This window comes from Oryx dammah, unplaced genomic scaffold (genome assembly GCF_014754425.2).
Source record: "Oryx dammah isolate SB20612 unplaced genomic scaffold, SCBI_Odam_1.1 HiC_scaffold_20, whole genome shotgun sequence".
NCBI lineage: Eukaryota > Metazoa > Chordata > Mammalia > Artiodactyla > Bovidae > Oryx > Oryx dammah.
In genome coordinates, this window is record NW_024070204.1 from 40,179,590 (window position 1) to 40,195,396 (window position 15,807).

The 15,807-nt window shown below is 38.9% G+C and overlaps 1 protein-coding gene across 4 annotated transcripts in view; it reads left to right on the forward strand.

Annotated features, from left to right (window-relative positions):
• NNT (nicotinamide nucleotide transhydrogenase) overlaps nucleotides 1-15,807 on the forward strand; it is a 94,888-nt gene that overhangs the window by 14,028 nt on the left and 65,053 nt on the right. For all 4 annotated transcript variants that reach the window (XM_040262461.1, XM_040262462.1, XM_040262460.1 and 1 more), the window contains exons 4-7: nucleotides 2,063-2,280; nucleotides 6,229-6,316; nucleotides 11,454-11,542; nucleotides 14,236-14,423. In XM_040262461.1, the coding sequence (XP_040118395.1) occupies nucleotides 2,063-2,280; nucleotides 6,229-6,316; nucleotides 11,454-11,542; nucleotides 14,236-14,423 (583 nt within the window). The remainder of the gene's footprint in view (nucleotides 1-2,062; nucleotides 2,281-6,228; nucleotides 6,317-11,453; nucleotides 11,543-14,235; nucleotides 14,424-15,807) is intronic.

Consider the following 15,807-nt stretch of genomic DNA (forward strand, 5'->3'; position numbering starts at 1 on the left):
AGGTCTTAAGGTCATGTGTAATAGAGAGCTGTAAGCTAAAGAACTTTACAAATAAAATCTGAAGTAAAAAATTGTGTAGAGAAAGGGAAACTGTATCAAGAGTATAACATAGATGAGCTGAATAGTAACTTAAATCTTAAGTCTTCTGTAACCAAGGCAGGTGGGGCTTCCCAGGTGGCTCAGTGATGCACGTTCAGTCCCTACATCAGGAAGATCCCTTGGAGGAGGGCATGGCAACCCATTCCAGTATTCTTGCCTGGAGAATCCTGTGGACAGAGGAGCCTGCTGGGCTATAGTCTATATGGTTGCAAAGAGTCAGACATGACTGAAATGTCTTACCACGCAACCAAGGCAAGTAGTGAGGTATGGATTAAATAAGCATGTTTATCAGGTTAAAATAGTCTCACTTTTCTAGGATAGACCAGCTTTTTTCCTACATTAATTTCTAAAGGGGAATCAATACATAGGATTTTTTTACATATAGTCAACTGAATAACTTGATAGGGTCTTACATAGTATTTTTTGCAGGAGACACAAAACTTTTTCTATAGAAAATTAATAACAAATTTATGATATGGAAATAGTAATTTAAGTGTTTAGGTATACTGATACTTGAGATAACAGTATAATAAAGGCTTAGGGGAAAATTGGAAAGTAAGTATAATCCATTTTAATGTATGTTTTAGGGATCGAAAACCTTTTGAGATACCCCACGAAAAGGGGTTCCTAGGGTGCACGTAAGCTTTAGAAATGTTACATATAGATTCACAGTGTGTATGAGCCATGTTAGAGACACTGAGGACTCCTATAATAGGAAAACTTAATAATTTTATATTTGTAGTAATAACTACTTGACCTTGGGTCTCTCTTTTGAGTCAAGCCTGTTAATATTCTGAGGAATTCGGGACCCCAAAAAGCATCTTCAGGAAGACATTCTGTTGGCTTCACTCACTCAGATGTCAACAGTTTCAGCTAAGCATTTGATAGGGGCCAGGAGAATTCAGTTGTCCTCTAATGTTTATTAAATCTATATTATAGATTCTCACTGAGGAAAAAAATAGACCTTGTCAGAGAGTCTTAATTAAAGTCCAGAGCCTAAAATCACACGCATCACCACAGCAACAACTGAAATGGGAATGACAGATAAAGGTGTTTCATAGGTAAATTGAGATGAAATGCTGTTAAATGAAAGTATTGACCAAGTGTTTGTGTTTCTGTTTCTTTTTAAAACAGAAGTCCCAGAGCTGTTATTGTTCTGTGCTTTCTAGCCTAAGAGCACTGCTGCTGCAGATTGGGAGCTAATGAAATGATACACTTTAATTGTAGGTTGACTTTGAACAAGGATGTAAAACAAAAACACCTTTTTAAATGGAAGTTTTAAAAATTTAGCTTGAAGAAGTAGACAGTTGAAACTTTCAGGCATGGACAGTGTGTGTTCATTGATTTGATTCAACATAACAGAGTACATTGTAGCTTTTTGCTTAAACCCAACTCAGCAAGGCTACTCCTTTGAGTTGTGTTCATCTATAGATTTTTCTGGAACTTTAAGGTGACGTAAATCTATACACATGACATGGAGATTTTAGTTTATGATGTTCTTAACTTCTAACCACTCCAAATGTTTATGCTTACAAATTAACACGAATTGAATCTTTGAACATTCAACAAAAGCTTACTGTCTGTTTATTTTAACGTTTCTTAATTTTACCAGAGTAGTAGATTTTGGGACAACAGATTTGTTGTAGAACCTGTTTCCCCCAAAAAACAGGTTGTTGTTTTTTTTAATTCCTCTACCTGTCATTGTCAAACCTGTCCTGACACTATTTCCAGGTATGTGTGCTTGTTACTCAAGACTAGGTCATAAGTTCAGTCAGATAATCAGTGGCATAAATTTATATGTGCTTTATTTTGTTTAGGAATTGAGTAAGAAATTTTTTTGTGAGAGATTATTTCTGGAGTGTTATTTCAATAATGGCATATTATTTTAGTTGTCATGTTTACTTAAAAATAAGATAAAGTTGTTTACATTTTTAATCAGTGACTTGACTTTTTTTTTTTCCAGGTGCGAGCCCCTATGCTTAACCCAACATTAGGTATTCATGAAGCTGATCTTTTAAAGACATCGGGTACACTGATCAGTTTTATTTACCCGGCCCAAAATCCAGACTTGCTAAATAAACTGTCCAAAAGGAATACGACAGTTCTGGCAATGGACCAGGTTCCAAGAGTCACAATTGCTCAGGGATACGATGCGCTAAGCTCCATGGCCAACATTGCTGGGTAGGTTGATTGTTTTCCAGTTGAACAAAAGCACAGTGGTGCTACAAAAACATGCTCACTATAGCTCTTCTCTCTTAGAATGATTTTGCTTGTAGTGGCTAGGAGATTGCAGCCTTCCAAGAGTGTACTTCAGTTAGTTTTAAGATTCGTATTGTTTCACAGTCATCAGTAGGAAATGGCTATTCACTTTGCATGCTATTGTACATTACTTTTTAATCTTCATGGGCAGAAGCGAAGTAGTGTTTCTTTCTACCAAAGGAAATGACTTTTTTTTGAAATGTGTGGTTATTTTTCTTAATATCTGTTTTCATGAAAAACTGCATGGTAAGTAAACCATAGTCTTAGCAATTAATAATTATCCAAGAGCTTTAATGTAGTAAACTCATATTTTACTAAAGTCAATAGCAGGGGTAGTGATAACAATTTAGAACAAATGGTTTAAAATTTACATAAGTCTAGTACTGTTTTTAAAACTATTATTTATATAGAATGAGAAAGGGTGCAATGTAGAAAGTCTTATTTTAGTTTACTAATTATGAGGCTTCTGAATCTATGCTTAAAAGTACTTCTGGTTTCTGAATACATAATGTTCCAATTTTTTCCCTTTGGAACTTATTTGTACTTTAATGATGATATACTGTATTTCATATGTGTGTATGTGTGTGTTTATTTATGTATGTATTAGTTGAAATTACAGTTTTATTGCAGTATAATTGACATAGAACATTGTTTCCACCTTAAAATTTATACAATGATTTGATATATGTATATATTGTGAAATTATTACCAGACTAAGTTTAGTTGACATAAATTACTGTTGTTATAGGGTCAAAACTGGTAGAACATTAGCAGTTTCATATGGTCCCATCTAATATATACATATTGATAGATTGATCACTTTAATTAGATTTTGCCTAGGGAAATTTATAAATTATTTAATTAATAGGGAAAATGTCTGCACTTGAGGAAGTTTCATCTTAGGTCAAAACCCATGATAACTGAAGGCTAACTATGGCCAAGATGGCAATAAACTTCATTTGCCTGCTGGCCTGAATGCATGCCCCATCTAGTGCCTGGACTGCTGCGTTGAGAATTCTAGGACCCATTCAGCTCAGAGGAATGTGTCTCTGACTAACAGTCATGTGTGCCTATGCCTGCCACAGAGCAGGGACAGGCATAACTATGTAAGTGCAGTATATTGCTGACTCTGCCTGGAGAGTGGGAAAAATCTGGAAATCAGATGATGTTTATGAAATCAGCTTATCTAAGGAACGAATTGAATTAGATTTTAAGCAGAAAACTATTAATAGTGACAACTTGTTAATATGAGTGAGGCACCAACAAATGAAAAAATTTTTAAATAAAATGGTGCAGAAAGAAAGATAACCTGAATAAAGACTTTTACAGCTGACCCAGGAGCCAAAAGTTTTCTTAGGTTTCATATTTTAGATATAGCATATCACATGTGCTACAGATTCTACTCTGGATTCCAGCTGTTCATTTTTGATGCAAAAGAGAAGCACTAAATAAATGATAAATAGAACACAGTTTGTTTCCTTATGTAATATGACAAATGTTTTGAAGATTTTTTTGTGATGTGAATTAATGCAGAGAGACAAAGTAAACTTTTGTCCCATTTATTTAGTTTCTGAAAGAGTTAGGTTATGCAGTGTGGGACTTAAAATTTTATGTAGGAAAGAGTCACTCAGTTGTGTCTGAATGGCCTGTAGTCTGCCAGGTTCCTCTGTCCATGGAATTTTCCGGGCAAGAATACTGGAGTGGGTAGATATTCTCTTCTCCAGGGTATCTTCCTGACCCAGGGATTGAACCCCAGTTTCCTGCATTGTAGTCAGATTCTTTACCATCTGAGCCTTCAGGGAAACCTTTATGTAGGAAATGAACAATGTGAAGTTTTAAGGATGGTGTTCCTTTGCACATGTGAGAAAGGTTATCCTAGTCAGTGGTTTTCAGCTGCAGAATCTTTTGAGCAAATGAAACAGGAGGGAATGTAGACAAATCCAATAATTCAAGTGGCCTTAGTTGAATTAGTGCTTTCTTGGTGGCTCAGACAGTAAAAGAATCTGCCTGCAATGTAGGAGACCTGGGGTTGATCCCTGGGTCAGGAAGATTCCCCTGGAGAGGGAAATGGCAACCCACTCCAGTATTCTTGACTGGTGAATCCCATGGACAGAGGAGCCTGGAGGGCTATAGTCTATGGGGTCGCAAAGAGTCGGACATGACTGAGCGACTAACACTTCACTTCAGTTGAATTAAGGGACAGTAGGGTGTCCAGAAATACTGTCTCTGTTTTCCTTCCCATCCACAATGCTCTAAGAGTTGGCTGAAGTGTGAGCTTTTGGAGATCCAGGGACACAGTTTTAAAGAATCACTGTCTTATGTCCTGAGCTGATATATGCTAAAGGCGTAGTTAGAGATGAATCATCTAGTATATTTACCCGTACAATATGTGATAAATCATTATCTAACTCACACACACAGGCGTGTTGCTGTGATGACATGCTCCTTCTAGTTCACTGTGTTCATCTGAGTCTTTCTGCTCTCCTCCAAAAAAGGCCCACTTTTATCACTTTTTCCCCACTACCAACGTTTTCTTATACATTTCCTGTGTAATCTATCTCATTTTTGTTTTTTTTCCAATACAGCAACTGAATCTTTTAATCAAAGTTAATTTCTTCCAGTGGCCTTTGAGTCTTTATCATCTTTGCTCTCTGAAACTTTTTATCACTTGGATTCAGAACTAACAAGTAATATAATCATTAAAATATTTTTTTCTTGCTATAAGTAATAGTAGTAACTATTATATGCTTTTGCATTAATCATTATATAATTTTTTTACAAAAATATGACCAGGTAAAGGTTTTTTTGTCAGCTAGTAGGTGGTTACTTGCATTATGATTATGATCTTTGTATTATATAATGTTAAGATAGAGTGTTTGTTACTGAGTGTGCAAAAGCACCTTTTAAGTATAAAATAATGTGAAAATGAAATTAATGTAATAGGTAATTTAGTGTGATAAAAATACTCTATGAAGGAAAACTTGGTATAAATTGCTAGTTTTTGATGTACAGAATGTTTCTTTAGCTAAAAACATTCTTGCCAAGCACTTATTGTGACAGGTTTTATGGTAAGGGCTTTACTGAATTATCTTATTCAATCCTTACAACAACTCTGAGAGACCCTTATTGTCCCCAGTTTAGAGATGAGGAAACCAAGGATTAGAGAATTAAAGAAATTTGCCCGGGGTCGCAAAACTAGTTAGTGATAGAACTCAGATTTGAATTCAGATCATGCTGTCTCAAAATAGGACACTTCCAACCATTAGAGATCAGGGGAAGTGTTTTTGGTTATGAGGTTGGAATTTTGTTATGTATGAACAGATAGCCAACCTCATTTTTTAATTTTAAAGATGTTTTCCCCATATTATATAAATACTACACAATCATCAAAGAAAATTTGGATGATAAAGTAAAACAAAGTTTAAAGTACCTAGAGTCCTAGCTGCCAAAGCAAACTGTTATTAGCATTTTCTCTCTTCCTTTTACTTCTCCTTTTATCTGAGCTAATTTTCTGTAGTGCTCATCATGAAGTCAGAGAGCATCATGGGTAAGAGTGTGTCTCTGCAGGCAGGATGGTAGGGTCAGACGTCTGGCTCTGCCATTTAATAGCTGAGGGAGCTCGGTCAAGTCTCTCTGTCTCTCCATGCCTCAATTTCGTCACCTATAAAATGAAGATTGTAGTTATATTTACCCATAGGGTTGCTGTGAAGATTAAAGGAGTAAGTATATATGCAGTACCTAGAGCTGTTTTTGACAGATAGTACTTACTATATAAATTTTAGTTGTTATTCTCTAATAATTTTGACACATAAGCTTAAGTTCTTTAATTTTATAGAATTATTTATCCACTTATTTGTCTGTTTTCCTAAGTTACAAGGCGGTTGTACTAGCAGCAAATCATTTTGGACGGTTTTTTACTGGTCAGATCACAGCTGCTGGAAAAGTTCCTCCAGCTAAGGTAGGTTAAACTTTTAATGTTTCTTCATACTATGAATTAATTAAAGGCAAGGATATATACAGTTATTTAAAAATTTTTGTTCTCTGTTAATGTCACAGGGATGACTTTTGTGTCACGTATAATATATGGTGGCGCCTCAAAGTTGCTTAAGATTACTTGGGAAAAAAAGGATTTTTGACATTTCTGGAAGTTCTAAGGTTTTTTTTTTCCCTTTCTGTTTTTTACTTTCTAACTTGAATTCTTAAAGGGATTTGGGTGACTTATTACTAGTTTTTTTTAAAACTTTGTGATACCATTTAGCAAACTCTCAACTTCCTAGTGATTGTGACATTTTGGCTTGGGAAAGACTTGGTTTTCTCACTTTTTGCCAAATTTTAGGTCAAGAGGACAGGAAATAGTAGGTAGTGTAGTCAGGGTATTTGGCAGGGGGAGAGGCTGCAGTTTCTTTAATCTATATTTAGAGCAGAGAGGAGCAGGAGATAAGAGGTCAGGGTGGCTAAGTGAAAGAATCGATTATGCTGTGACCTTCAAGGCCATATATCCTAAACGTATAAGCACTTTGGCAAAGTATAGGAAACATTGTCATCTATCTGCAGAGTACACTTTGTGGGGTATAGGTCTACTTGGTGCTTCCTGCTCTTAAGTACTTTGTAATATCAATCCAGAGCTCTCACGCAGAAGAAATCTGAAAAAAATGAAAAAAAGACAATAGCAGCTTTGAGAACTCTAGTATATATGCTCGGAGAAGGCAATGGCAACCCACTCTAGTACTCTTGCCTGGAAAATCCCATGGGGGAAGGAGCCTGGTAGGCTGCAGTCTATGGGGTCTCTAAGAGTCAGACACGACTGAGCAACTTCACTTTCACTTTTCACTTTTATGCATTGGAGAAGGAAATGGCAACCCACTCCAGTGTTCTTGCCTGGAGAATCCCAGGGACGGCGGAGCCTGGCGGGCTGCCGTCTATGGGGTCGCACAGAGTCGGACACGACTGCAGCGACTTAGCAGCAGCAGCAGCAGCAGTATATATGCTAGTGTGTATATAGTCTCTCTCTATATCTATCTAGTATATTATATAAATTATATACTGGATTATATACTATATAGTATATATACACACTGTATAGTTACATACTAGATTTCTAGTATATATACTAGTAGATATATATATCTAATATATAGCATAGTATACCTAGTATATAGCTTCCCAGGTGGTGGAAGTGGTAAAGAACCCACCTGCCAATGCAGGTTGACTTAAGAGATGCCAGTTCAACCCCTGGGTTGAGAAGATCCTCTGGAGGAGGGCATGGCAAGCCACTCTAGTGTTCTTGCCTGAAGAATCCCATGGACAGAGGACCCTGGCAGGCTGCAGTCCATAGGGTCACACAGAGTCAGACATGACTGAAGTGACTTAGCACGCACACATGTTTAGTATGTAGGATGTATATCTAGTAGATATATGTATATATCTACTAGGATATATACTAGAAATCTAGTATATAACTATGTAGTATATGTATTATATAGTATATAATCTAGTATATAGTATATTACTTTAAAAACAGACCAGGTGGGACTTCCCTGGAGGTCCTGTGGTTAAAGCATCATGCTTCCACTGTAGGGTTTGATGATTGGTCAGGAACTAAGATCCCTCATGCCTTGTGGTGCGGCCACAGAAATCAACCCCCCTTGCCAAAAAAAATCCCCCAAAACAGACCAGGTGAAGCAGGTGAAGATGATGGCAAGTGGTCCAAGTGGAGGCCAGAATACTTAACAAGAAGGTACAAAGAGACAACACAGAGGTCTAATATGTAAAGTGATTACATCCGGACTTCTTTCTTAGGATCATAAGTAAAGATCTAGCCCTCATGGTGGTCAGAAGTTGGCTGCTCTTCTTAAACTGGCTGAATGCTTTGATGCACAATCCACTACTCAGTTTTGGTTAGAACCTTTCTAGAATTATATGAAAGTTGAGAGGAAAGCTGTGGTTATAAAAGATTAAAAAGTGAAACAGAAGATGAGGAGTAAAGGAAGGAGAATCAGTCAGCTTTTAAAAGGTGGAAAAGTGACTGTCTTTACTGAGAATTTAAACTGCAGCATAAGAGATTTTAGTTACATGTCACAAACACTTTCCTGATATCAAAGAATTAGATAATAGATGGCCTTTTCAGGGTAGAATGAATATTTTGAGTTTCCTTTAAACATGGAGTGTTCTTACTTGTCTAGAATGAGCTAAAATCAATTGGTTGATGGCTATGACATGCTGGGCACTGTTGAAGGAGCTGGGAATATGGCATGAACAAGACAAACAAAATTCCTCCCATATGTAACTTACATTCTAGTAGGGCCCACAGAGAGGAAGTAAATAAACCATCAAACAAATATAGGAGTTTTTTTTATATAGAGAGGAAATGAACAGGATGGTATGGTGGGTGGGTAATGGGAGCAGGCTACTTTAGTTAGGGTGATGGGGAAAGTGCCTGTAGCATTTAAGTTGGGACCTCAAGGGTGGGAAGAAAGAGGGGTTCAGGCTTCTGGGTTAAGGGAGCAGTGTGCTCGAGGAGACTGAAGGAGGCCTCTGGTCTTGGGGTGTGGTGAGTGAGGTGCAGTGTGATCTGAGATGATGTTGGAAAGGTGGGTCAGGGCTGGATGACGTGGGTCCTCTCTTCTTGGTCTTGTTTCAGAATTCACATTGTCTTGCAGTTGAGGGAAAATCTCATTTAGGACTGTTTTGGAAGAACTCCACTCTTGCTCATGTTTCTGATACTTCCTGTTACCAAATTTGTGGGGATTTTCCCCACTCTAGGCAATCCTCCGGCACCAACTGGGCACCCTATGGTTTCACTGAATTCTCACAGTCTACTTGGAGGTAGCGTCACATCTCACAGGTTAAGGGCTCAGGCCCATAGGACTGCCCTCACCTCTCAGATGCCAGTCACAAGTCTAAGTTGCTACCTATGCTTCTGACAGATGGGCTGTGAACCAGAGGTTCCCAACCCCCTCCTTGGGTTTGATTAATTTCTAGAGCTGCTCACAGAACTCAGGAAAACAGTTTACTTCCTGTTAACCAGTTTATTATGAAAGAATATGATAAAGGATGAGATGAAAATCCTGTTGGGAGAGGTGAGCAGGGCGGGTATGGGGCCTCAGTGCCTTCTTTGGGCCCTACTCTTGGAAGCTCCCAGAACCCTGTAATTTGGGGATTTTTATGAGGCTTCATAAGTAGGTATTTACTCCATTTCCAGCCCCTGTTCCCTCTCTGGAGAACGGATTCTGTCTTTTAAATTATGGGATCGTTTGTTATTTCTTGATTCAGGATAACTTGGCCTAGTCTTCTTTTTTTCTTTTTCTTTCTCTCTCTCTCCCTTCCTTCCTCCTTCCTTCTTTGTTTCTCCTTCCCTTCCTTTCCAGTGATTGGGCTTTGGTGTGTGGAGTGGGATGGTGCCTTGGGGCCCAGTAGCATCTTATTCCCTCTGGTCCCTCTTTGTCTCCCTTCCTGTAAATCCCCTCTGCTCCTTAAACAAAGCATTCCCATTAAGATTGATAAATGAGATCTCTAAAACACTGCCCAGAGGTCACTGGAGCACAGTTCCACTAGCCTAGTCTTCTTGAAGAGGCACAAGAAGTGGGCATGATGGGTGGGTGGGAATTTATAAACTTTTCTCTATCTGTGGGTCTCTCTCTCTCTCTCTCTTTCTTTTTTTTAGCAGGAACAAGGAGTTGCTTTCAGTTGACTGAGAAGTATAATAGGGACTTTTCTCTGGAAGGCCCATTCTAGTCTAGAGACAACATTGTTCTTAGCTTGTTTCTTAGAACGAGGAGACTCTTTCTGAGGAATTCTTTGATTTACTTGGCTCCAGTTCTGCCTTGGTTAGAGGGATTAGTTACATTGGTTTGGATTTCAGGTACAGATCATTCACAATGGATCAAAGTTAGGCACCTGGTTCCCTCTCTTCCTTGTAGAAGCATTTGAGCTCAAAATAGGATTAGATGCTTCACAAAGTTGTACCCATCTCTGAAACTTATTTTGATGTTTTATGAGCATAAAGAAATAGTACACTGGGGATTCTATTAGAAGTAGCTTTGATATTGTGGGGAAGAACCTGCCAGTCTTTAACATTCCCAACACTGCTGACACTGTATATAGCTTTTACAGTGAGATGCTGGGTATCACACTATTTTAGTGAAGTTGTTTTAAACTTTACTTTTTCAAGATTTATTTAATTTTTTTAATTTTTTATTTAAAAATTTTTAAAAATTTTTATTTTTACTTCATTTTGCTTTACAATACTGTATTGGTTTTGCCATACATTGACATGAATCAGCCATGGGTGTACATGAGTTCCCAATCCTGAACCCCCCTCCCACCTTCCACCCTATATCATCTCTCTGGATCATCCCCGTGCACCAGTCCCAAGCATCCTGTATCCTGTATCGAACATAGACTGGCGATTCGTTTCTTACATGATAGTATACATGTTTCAATGCCATTCTCCCAAATCATCCCACCCTCTCCCTCTCCCACAGAGTCCAAAAGTCTGTTCTAAACATCTGTGTCTCTTTTGCTGTCTTGCATACAGGGTTATCGTTACCATCTTTCTAAATTCCATATGTATGTGTTAGTATACTGTATTGGTGTTTTTTAAGATTTATTTAATTTTGACTGTATTGAGTCTTCATTACTCTGCATGGGCTTTCTTTAGTTGTGAGCTGGAGCTGTTTCTCTTTGCGGTGTGTGGGCTTCTCATTGCAGTGGCTTCTCTTGCTGCAGAGCACGGGCTATGGGGCTCGTGGCCTTCAGTAGTTGGGGCTCAAGGGCTTGGTTGTTCCTTGGCACGTGGACTCTTCCTGGACTAGGGATCAAACCCATGTCTCCTGCATTGGCAGGTGGATTCTTAACCACTAGACCACCAGGGAAACCCTATTTTAAACTTTTTAAAAACAGTGGTGGTCCAGTTAAAGGATAGTCTATCCACTCAGTACATTTTTTGAGGACTGAATATCATCACCAGCACCACTGGGTGTAATAGTGGATGCCAAGTGTGATACCTGGCCCTGAGAGTTACTGGCTGATGATTCTAGATAATCAGTTGATCATGAACTTTATTTAAAACATGCGGGTTCTATTTTCTCTCCTAGATTCTGATAGTTGGTGGTGGTGTTGCTGGGCTGGCTTCTGCAGGTGCAGCCAAGTCCATGGGTGCCATTGTTAGGGGATTTGATACAAGGTGAGTGCTATACTAGTGATTGCTTTAAGGTAAAAACATTTTGCTTCAGGTGAATATTATGTTTTCCTTAGAATTTATAAACTGAAGTAGTACACTGAAACTGTTGTATGACTTCTTTCCATTTAAAAATATTTCCACTTTTTCACAGTTTACTCAAAGTGAAAATGTATTACTTAGTGGGGGAAAAATTTAAGGACCCAGACCCAGTACAGCACAGATTATTTAAAAAAAAAAACAACAACAAAAAAACAACTCACACTCAGACTTGTATTTTCACATAGATTAGCAATGGGACCAGATTAGCAGGGTTTGCTAATCTCTCTCCTGACTTTTCTAACGTGTTTCTCCACTGTGTTTTATTTCTGCTTGAAATGTGTTTAGGCACTAGGTAGGGTTTGCAAAAAGGTGTTGTGAGTTTGAAGAAGGGGAGTAGTATGGGCAACATCTTGGAGAGCAATAGGGGGAGTGAAGGGCGGGGGGTTGAGAGGCATGCTCTGCATTGAAGGATGGAAGCAGGTGAAGTTGATTGGGCAGCAGTAGAGCCCCCAGATGAAAGTACTTGATTATGTCCATTGCATATTTCTTTAAAGTAGACACATCACCATTTTCCTAGGATTTCTTTAAAAGAGAAGTTTGATTAAAATTGTTCTTCATTTCAGGCTGCTATATAGCACAGGGAGCTCGGCTTGGAGCTCTGTGATGACCTAGAGGGCTGGGATGTGGTGGGAGTAGGGAGGGAGGTCCAACAGGGAAGGAATACATGTATATATATAGCTGGTTCACTTCAGTGTAGAGCAGAAACTGACACAACATTGTAAAGCAATTATACTCCAATAAAAAAATAAACGAAAAAAAATGTTCATTTCAGAACACACTTTTTTGTTGTTGTTTAGTCACTAAGTCATGTTTGACTCTATTGCAATCCTATGGACTATAGCCTGCCAGGCTCCTTCTGTCCATGGAATTTTCCAGGTAAGAATACTGGAGTGGGTTGCCCTTGCCTCCTCCAGGGGATCTTCTTGAACCAGGGACTGAACCCTCGTTTCCTGCTTGGCAGGTGGATTCTTTACCACTGAGCCACCTGGGAAGCTCTGTCACTTTCTTAAAGTGTAAGAAAATGGATTATTGGGACTTCCCTGTGGTCCAGTGGTTAAGACTCCACACTTCCACTGCAGGGGGCTTGGGTTTGATCCCTATTGGGGAATTAAGATCCTGCATGCTGCTTGGCCAAAAGTAATTCAAAAGATATTGTATTTTATCTCCGAAGTGAAAATTTGGGGTAAGGACTCCCTTTTCACACTAGAGGCAGCAGCTTATCACCCATCAGGGCCATCCAGGACCAGGGTCTTTCTGTCTCTCCTCTCTGCCGTCCTCAGCTTTGGCTGAGGTATGAGCATCTTTGTTCAAGCTGGCAGAAATGGAGAGAAGCTCACGTCCACCCATGCCGTACCTTTTCTGCCCTGCCTTCTACATCCTACTTTTGTGTCCTCTTCCTGACCATGGTGGTTATCATGGGGCTGAAGGGCTTAGACCGCTACTGTTTCCCAAATTTCCCTGATGATAAGAATGACCTGCAGCTCTTGCTAAAAAATAGAGATTCTGGTACCTCTGCTGGAGATTGTAATTTCAGTGGGTCTGGAGAGGAGCTTGGCAATTTGAATTTTTAACAAGTACTTGGAGTGATTGTTGTCATTAGGGAGATTGGGATTCACTGTAGTGGACTGGATGTGGTGAGTTAAACACACTAGAGCTGAGAGCTTTATTGGCTTTGGTTTTCCAGCTAGTACATAGACCTTGACTAGTGTTTATTTATTTTTAACCTGAATATATTTTTACATAAGTTAATTGTGTTGGTTCTTCACATTACCATTTATGCCATTTATAGATTGCTTTTCTCAAACACAGTTTAGTGAGGACTAGGGGCAAAAATCACTTTGTAACAATATTTCTAAGTAAAAGAGTCCTTTATGTGGTCAAAGTCCCCATAAGTTGGAATGTTTACAAGTGATTTGACTGATGTCAAATCTGAATGTTGGTCAGATCTCACTTTATCATTGACAGTGGGACCTCTGTTAAGAAACAAAATTGATGACTAGAGTTGGCAATAGTGAAATTCCTTTTGTGACTTAACTAAGTGATTTAGTTAACTAAGTTAGTAGAATTTCCTATAGTTTTTTTTTCCCTAGGAAAAAATATCATAAAAGTGTTACCTGTCTTTAGAAAAAAATGGAAACAGGTCAGAGATCTCAAAAGAAGGGGTGTCCACTTTTGAATTTATAGTTGTCTTAACAATGCTTATATAAATGATCTTTTTTTCTTAACAGTTTATTTTGTATTGGAGTATAGTCTGTTAACAATGTGTTAGTATCAGGTGGACAGCAAAGGGACTCAGCCATAGGTATACATGTATTCGTTCTCCCCAAACTCCCCTCCCATCCAGGTTGCCACATAACATTGAGCAGAGTCCCCTGTGTTATACAGTAGGACCTTGTTGGTTATCCATCTTAAATATAGCGGTGTATACATGTCCATCCCAAACTCCCTAACTACCCCTTCCCTGCTGGCAATCATAAGTTTGTTCTCTTGAGTCTGTGAGTCTGTTTCTGTTTTGTAAATAAGTTCTGTAAATGATGATCTTAATTTCTGTATTAAGGACCTGAAGTAACTGCTGCTTCCCCTTCAATAATCACCAGGGCCGCAGCTTTGGAGCAGTTTAAGTCTTTGGGTGCTGAGCCCTTGGAGGTGGATTTGAAGGAATCTGGTGAGGGACAAGGAGGATACGCAAAGGAGATGTCCAAAGAGTTCATTGAGGCCGAAATGAAGCTCTTTGCTCAACAGTGTAAGGAGGTGGACATCCTTATCAGCACAGCTCTTATTCCAGGTGTGTCATTACATCAGGAGTTATTGGTAAAGCACCTTTATGAACGGTATTTTAAAATGAGAATGAGTTTAACATCAGGATTCAAGTAAAGACTGATTTACTTCTAGAAAATAAGAAAGCACATGAAAGGCAGAAAAGGCAAAATCACTGTGGCCCCTGGAGAAAAATGGTCATTCATGATGTGATGTATTTTATATTTTTATCTGTGTTTACAGATTATGTACAATATTAGATTTATAAGCAGTTTCCTCTGTTTATATCCTTGAAATATTGGTTTTTAATTTACTTCTGTTCTCTTTGTTAAGATACTATATTCCTATTATAGGAAATCCGAACAGTACTAAAAAATATGAAGGAAAAAAGCATAGATTGAAAGTTCTTCCAGAGATGACCATTATTAATATCTTGATGATTGTTTTTCTATACATGAGAGAAAAAGAAAGAGAGGGGGCTTTGTGTGTATTATTTATGGAATTTCCAGTATATATTTTTTTTACTGAAGGATATGATACTTTGTCATGTTCTAATTACTTCCTTTGAAGTGTTTGGTCTTTGCACCCAAATTGTGAGCTCTTAAGGAATCACTTAAGTCCTTTACAGTATCTTCTTCTAAAGAATGTTTTTCACTCAATAGATGATTGATATCAAAGCAGCCAGCGTTTATCAGTAGTAAATAGTACACAGTAGCTTGATCTAGCAAGATTTGGGTATGAAGAGACTCCCTCTTTTTTATTGCTACTTCCTCTCCTGTCCTTTCCTTCTGTTATTGAATAATGAATACCAAGCTGACTCTAATTTTTTTCTCTTTCCAAAAGAAAGTGGGCCAGATAATGAGAGCTCACAGGTTCAGGTTACTTGTGTTTGAACCTACTAAAGCTTGCTCTAGGGGACTGTGGAGGATTAGGGGAAGCTGCTTTGTCATGAGGTTATAGGAAATGGGAAGTTCTTTTCTGGCACTCCTCCCCGTGCCCCTGCCAAATCTGGCTAGTATACACCTAACCGCAGGAGATTGATTGGCGTCATATCTATGAGCTTGTGGGGGAAATTGTGCCTCCCAGGCTCTCCGTTATGTCCTCTGTTTACCCACGTGGTACCTGATAGGTGAGCCTCTCTCTCCAGGTACCTCCATCTCCCTGGAGCTGGCTAGATGAAGCAGATAGCGGGAAGGTGATCTGGGCTCAGACCCTGGAGGAATCTGTGTGTGGAAATGAGACTCGGGTTGGTTAGTGGAGATAGGAACAGACCAAACAAGACAGGAGCTCCGGCTGCTATTTGTGAAATCTGCTAGCAACAGTAGGACTCATGGACAGGCCATGTCAGGAGAGCACTTTAGGATTTGCCCTTTCCTTTGGTGGCGGTGGCCGCCGGCTCAGCTCTTACACAG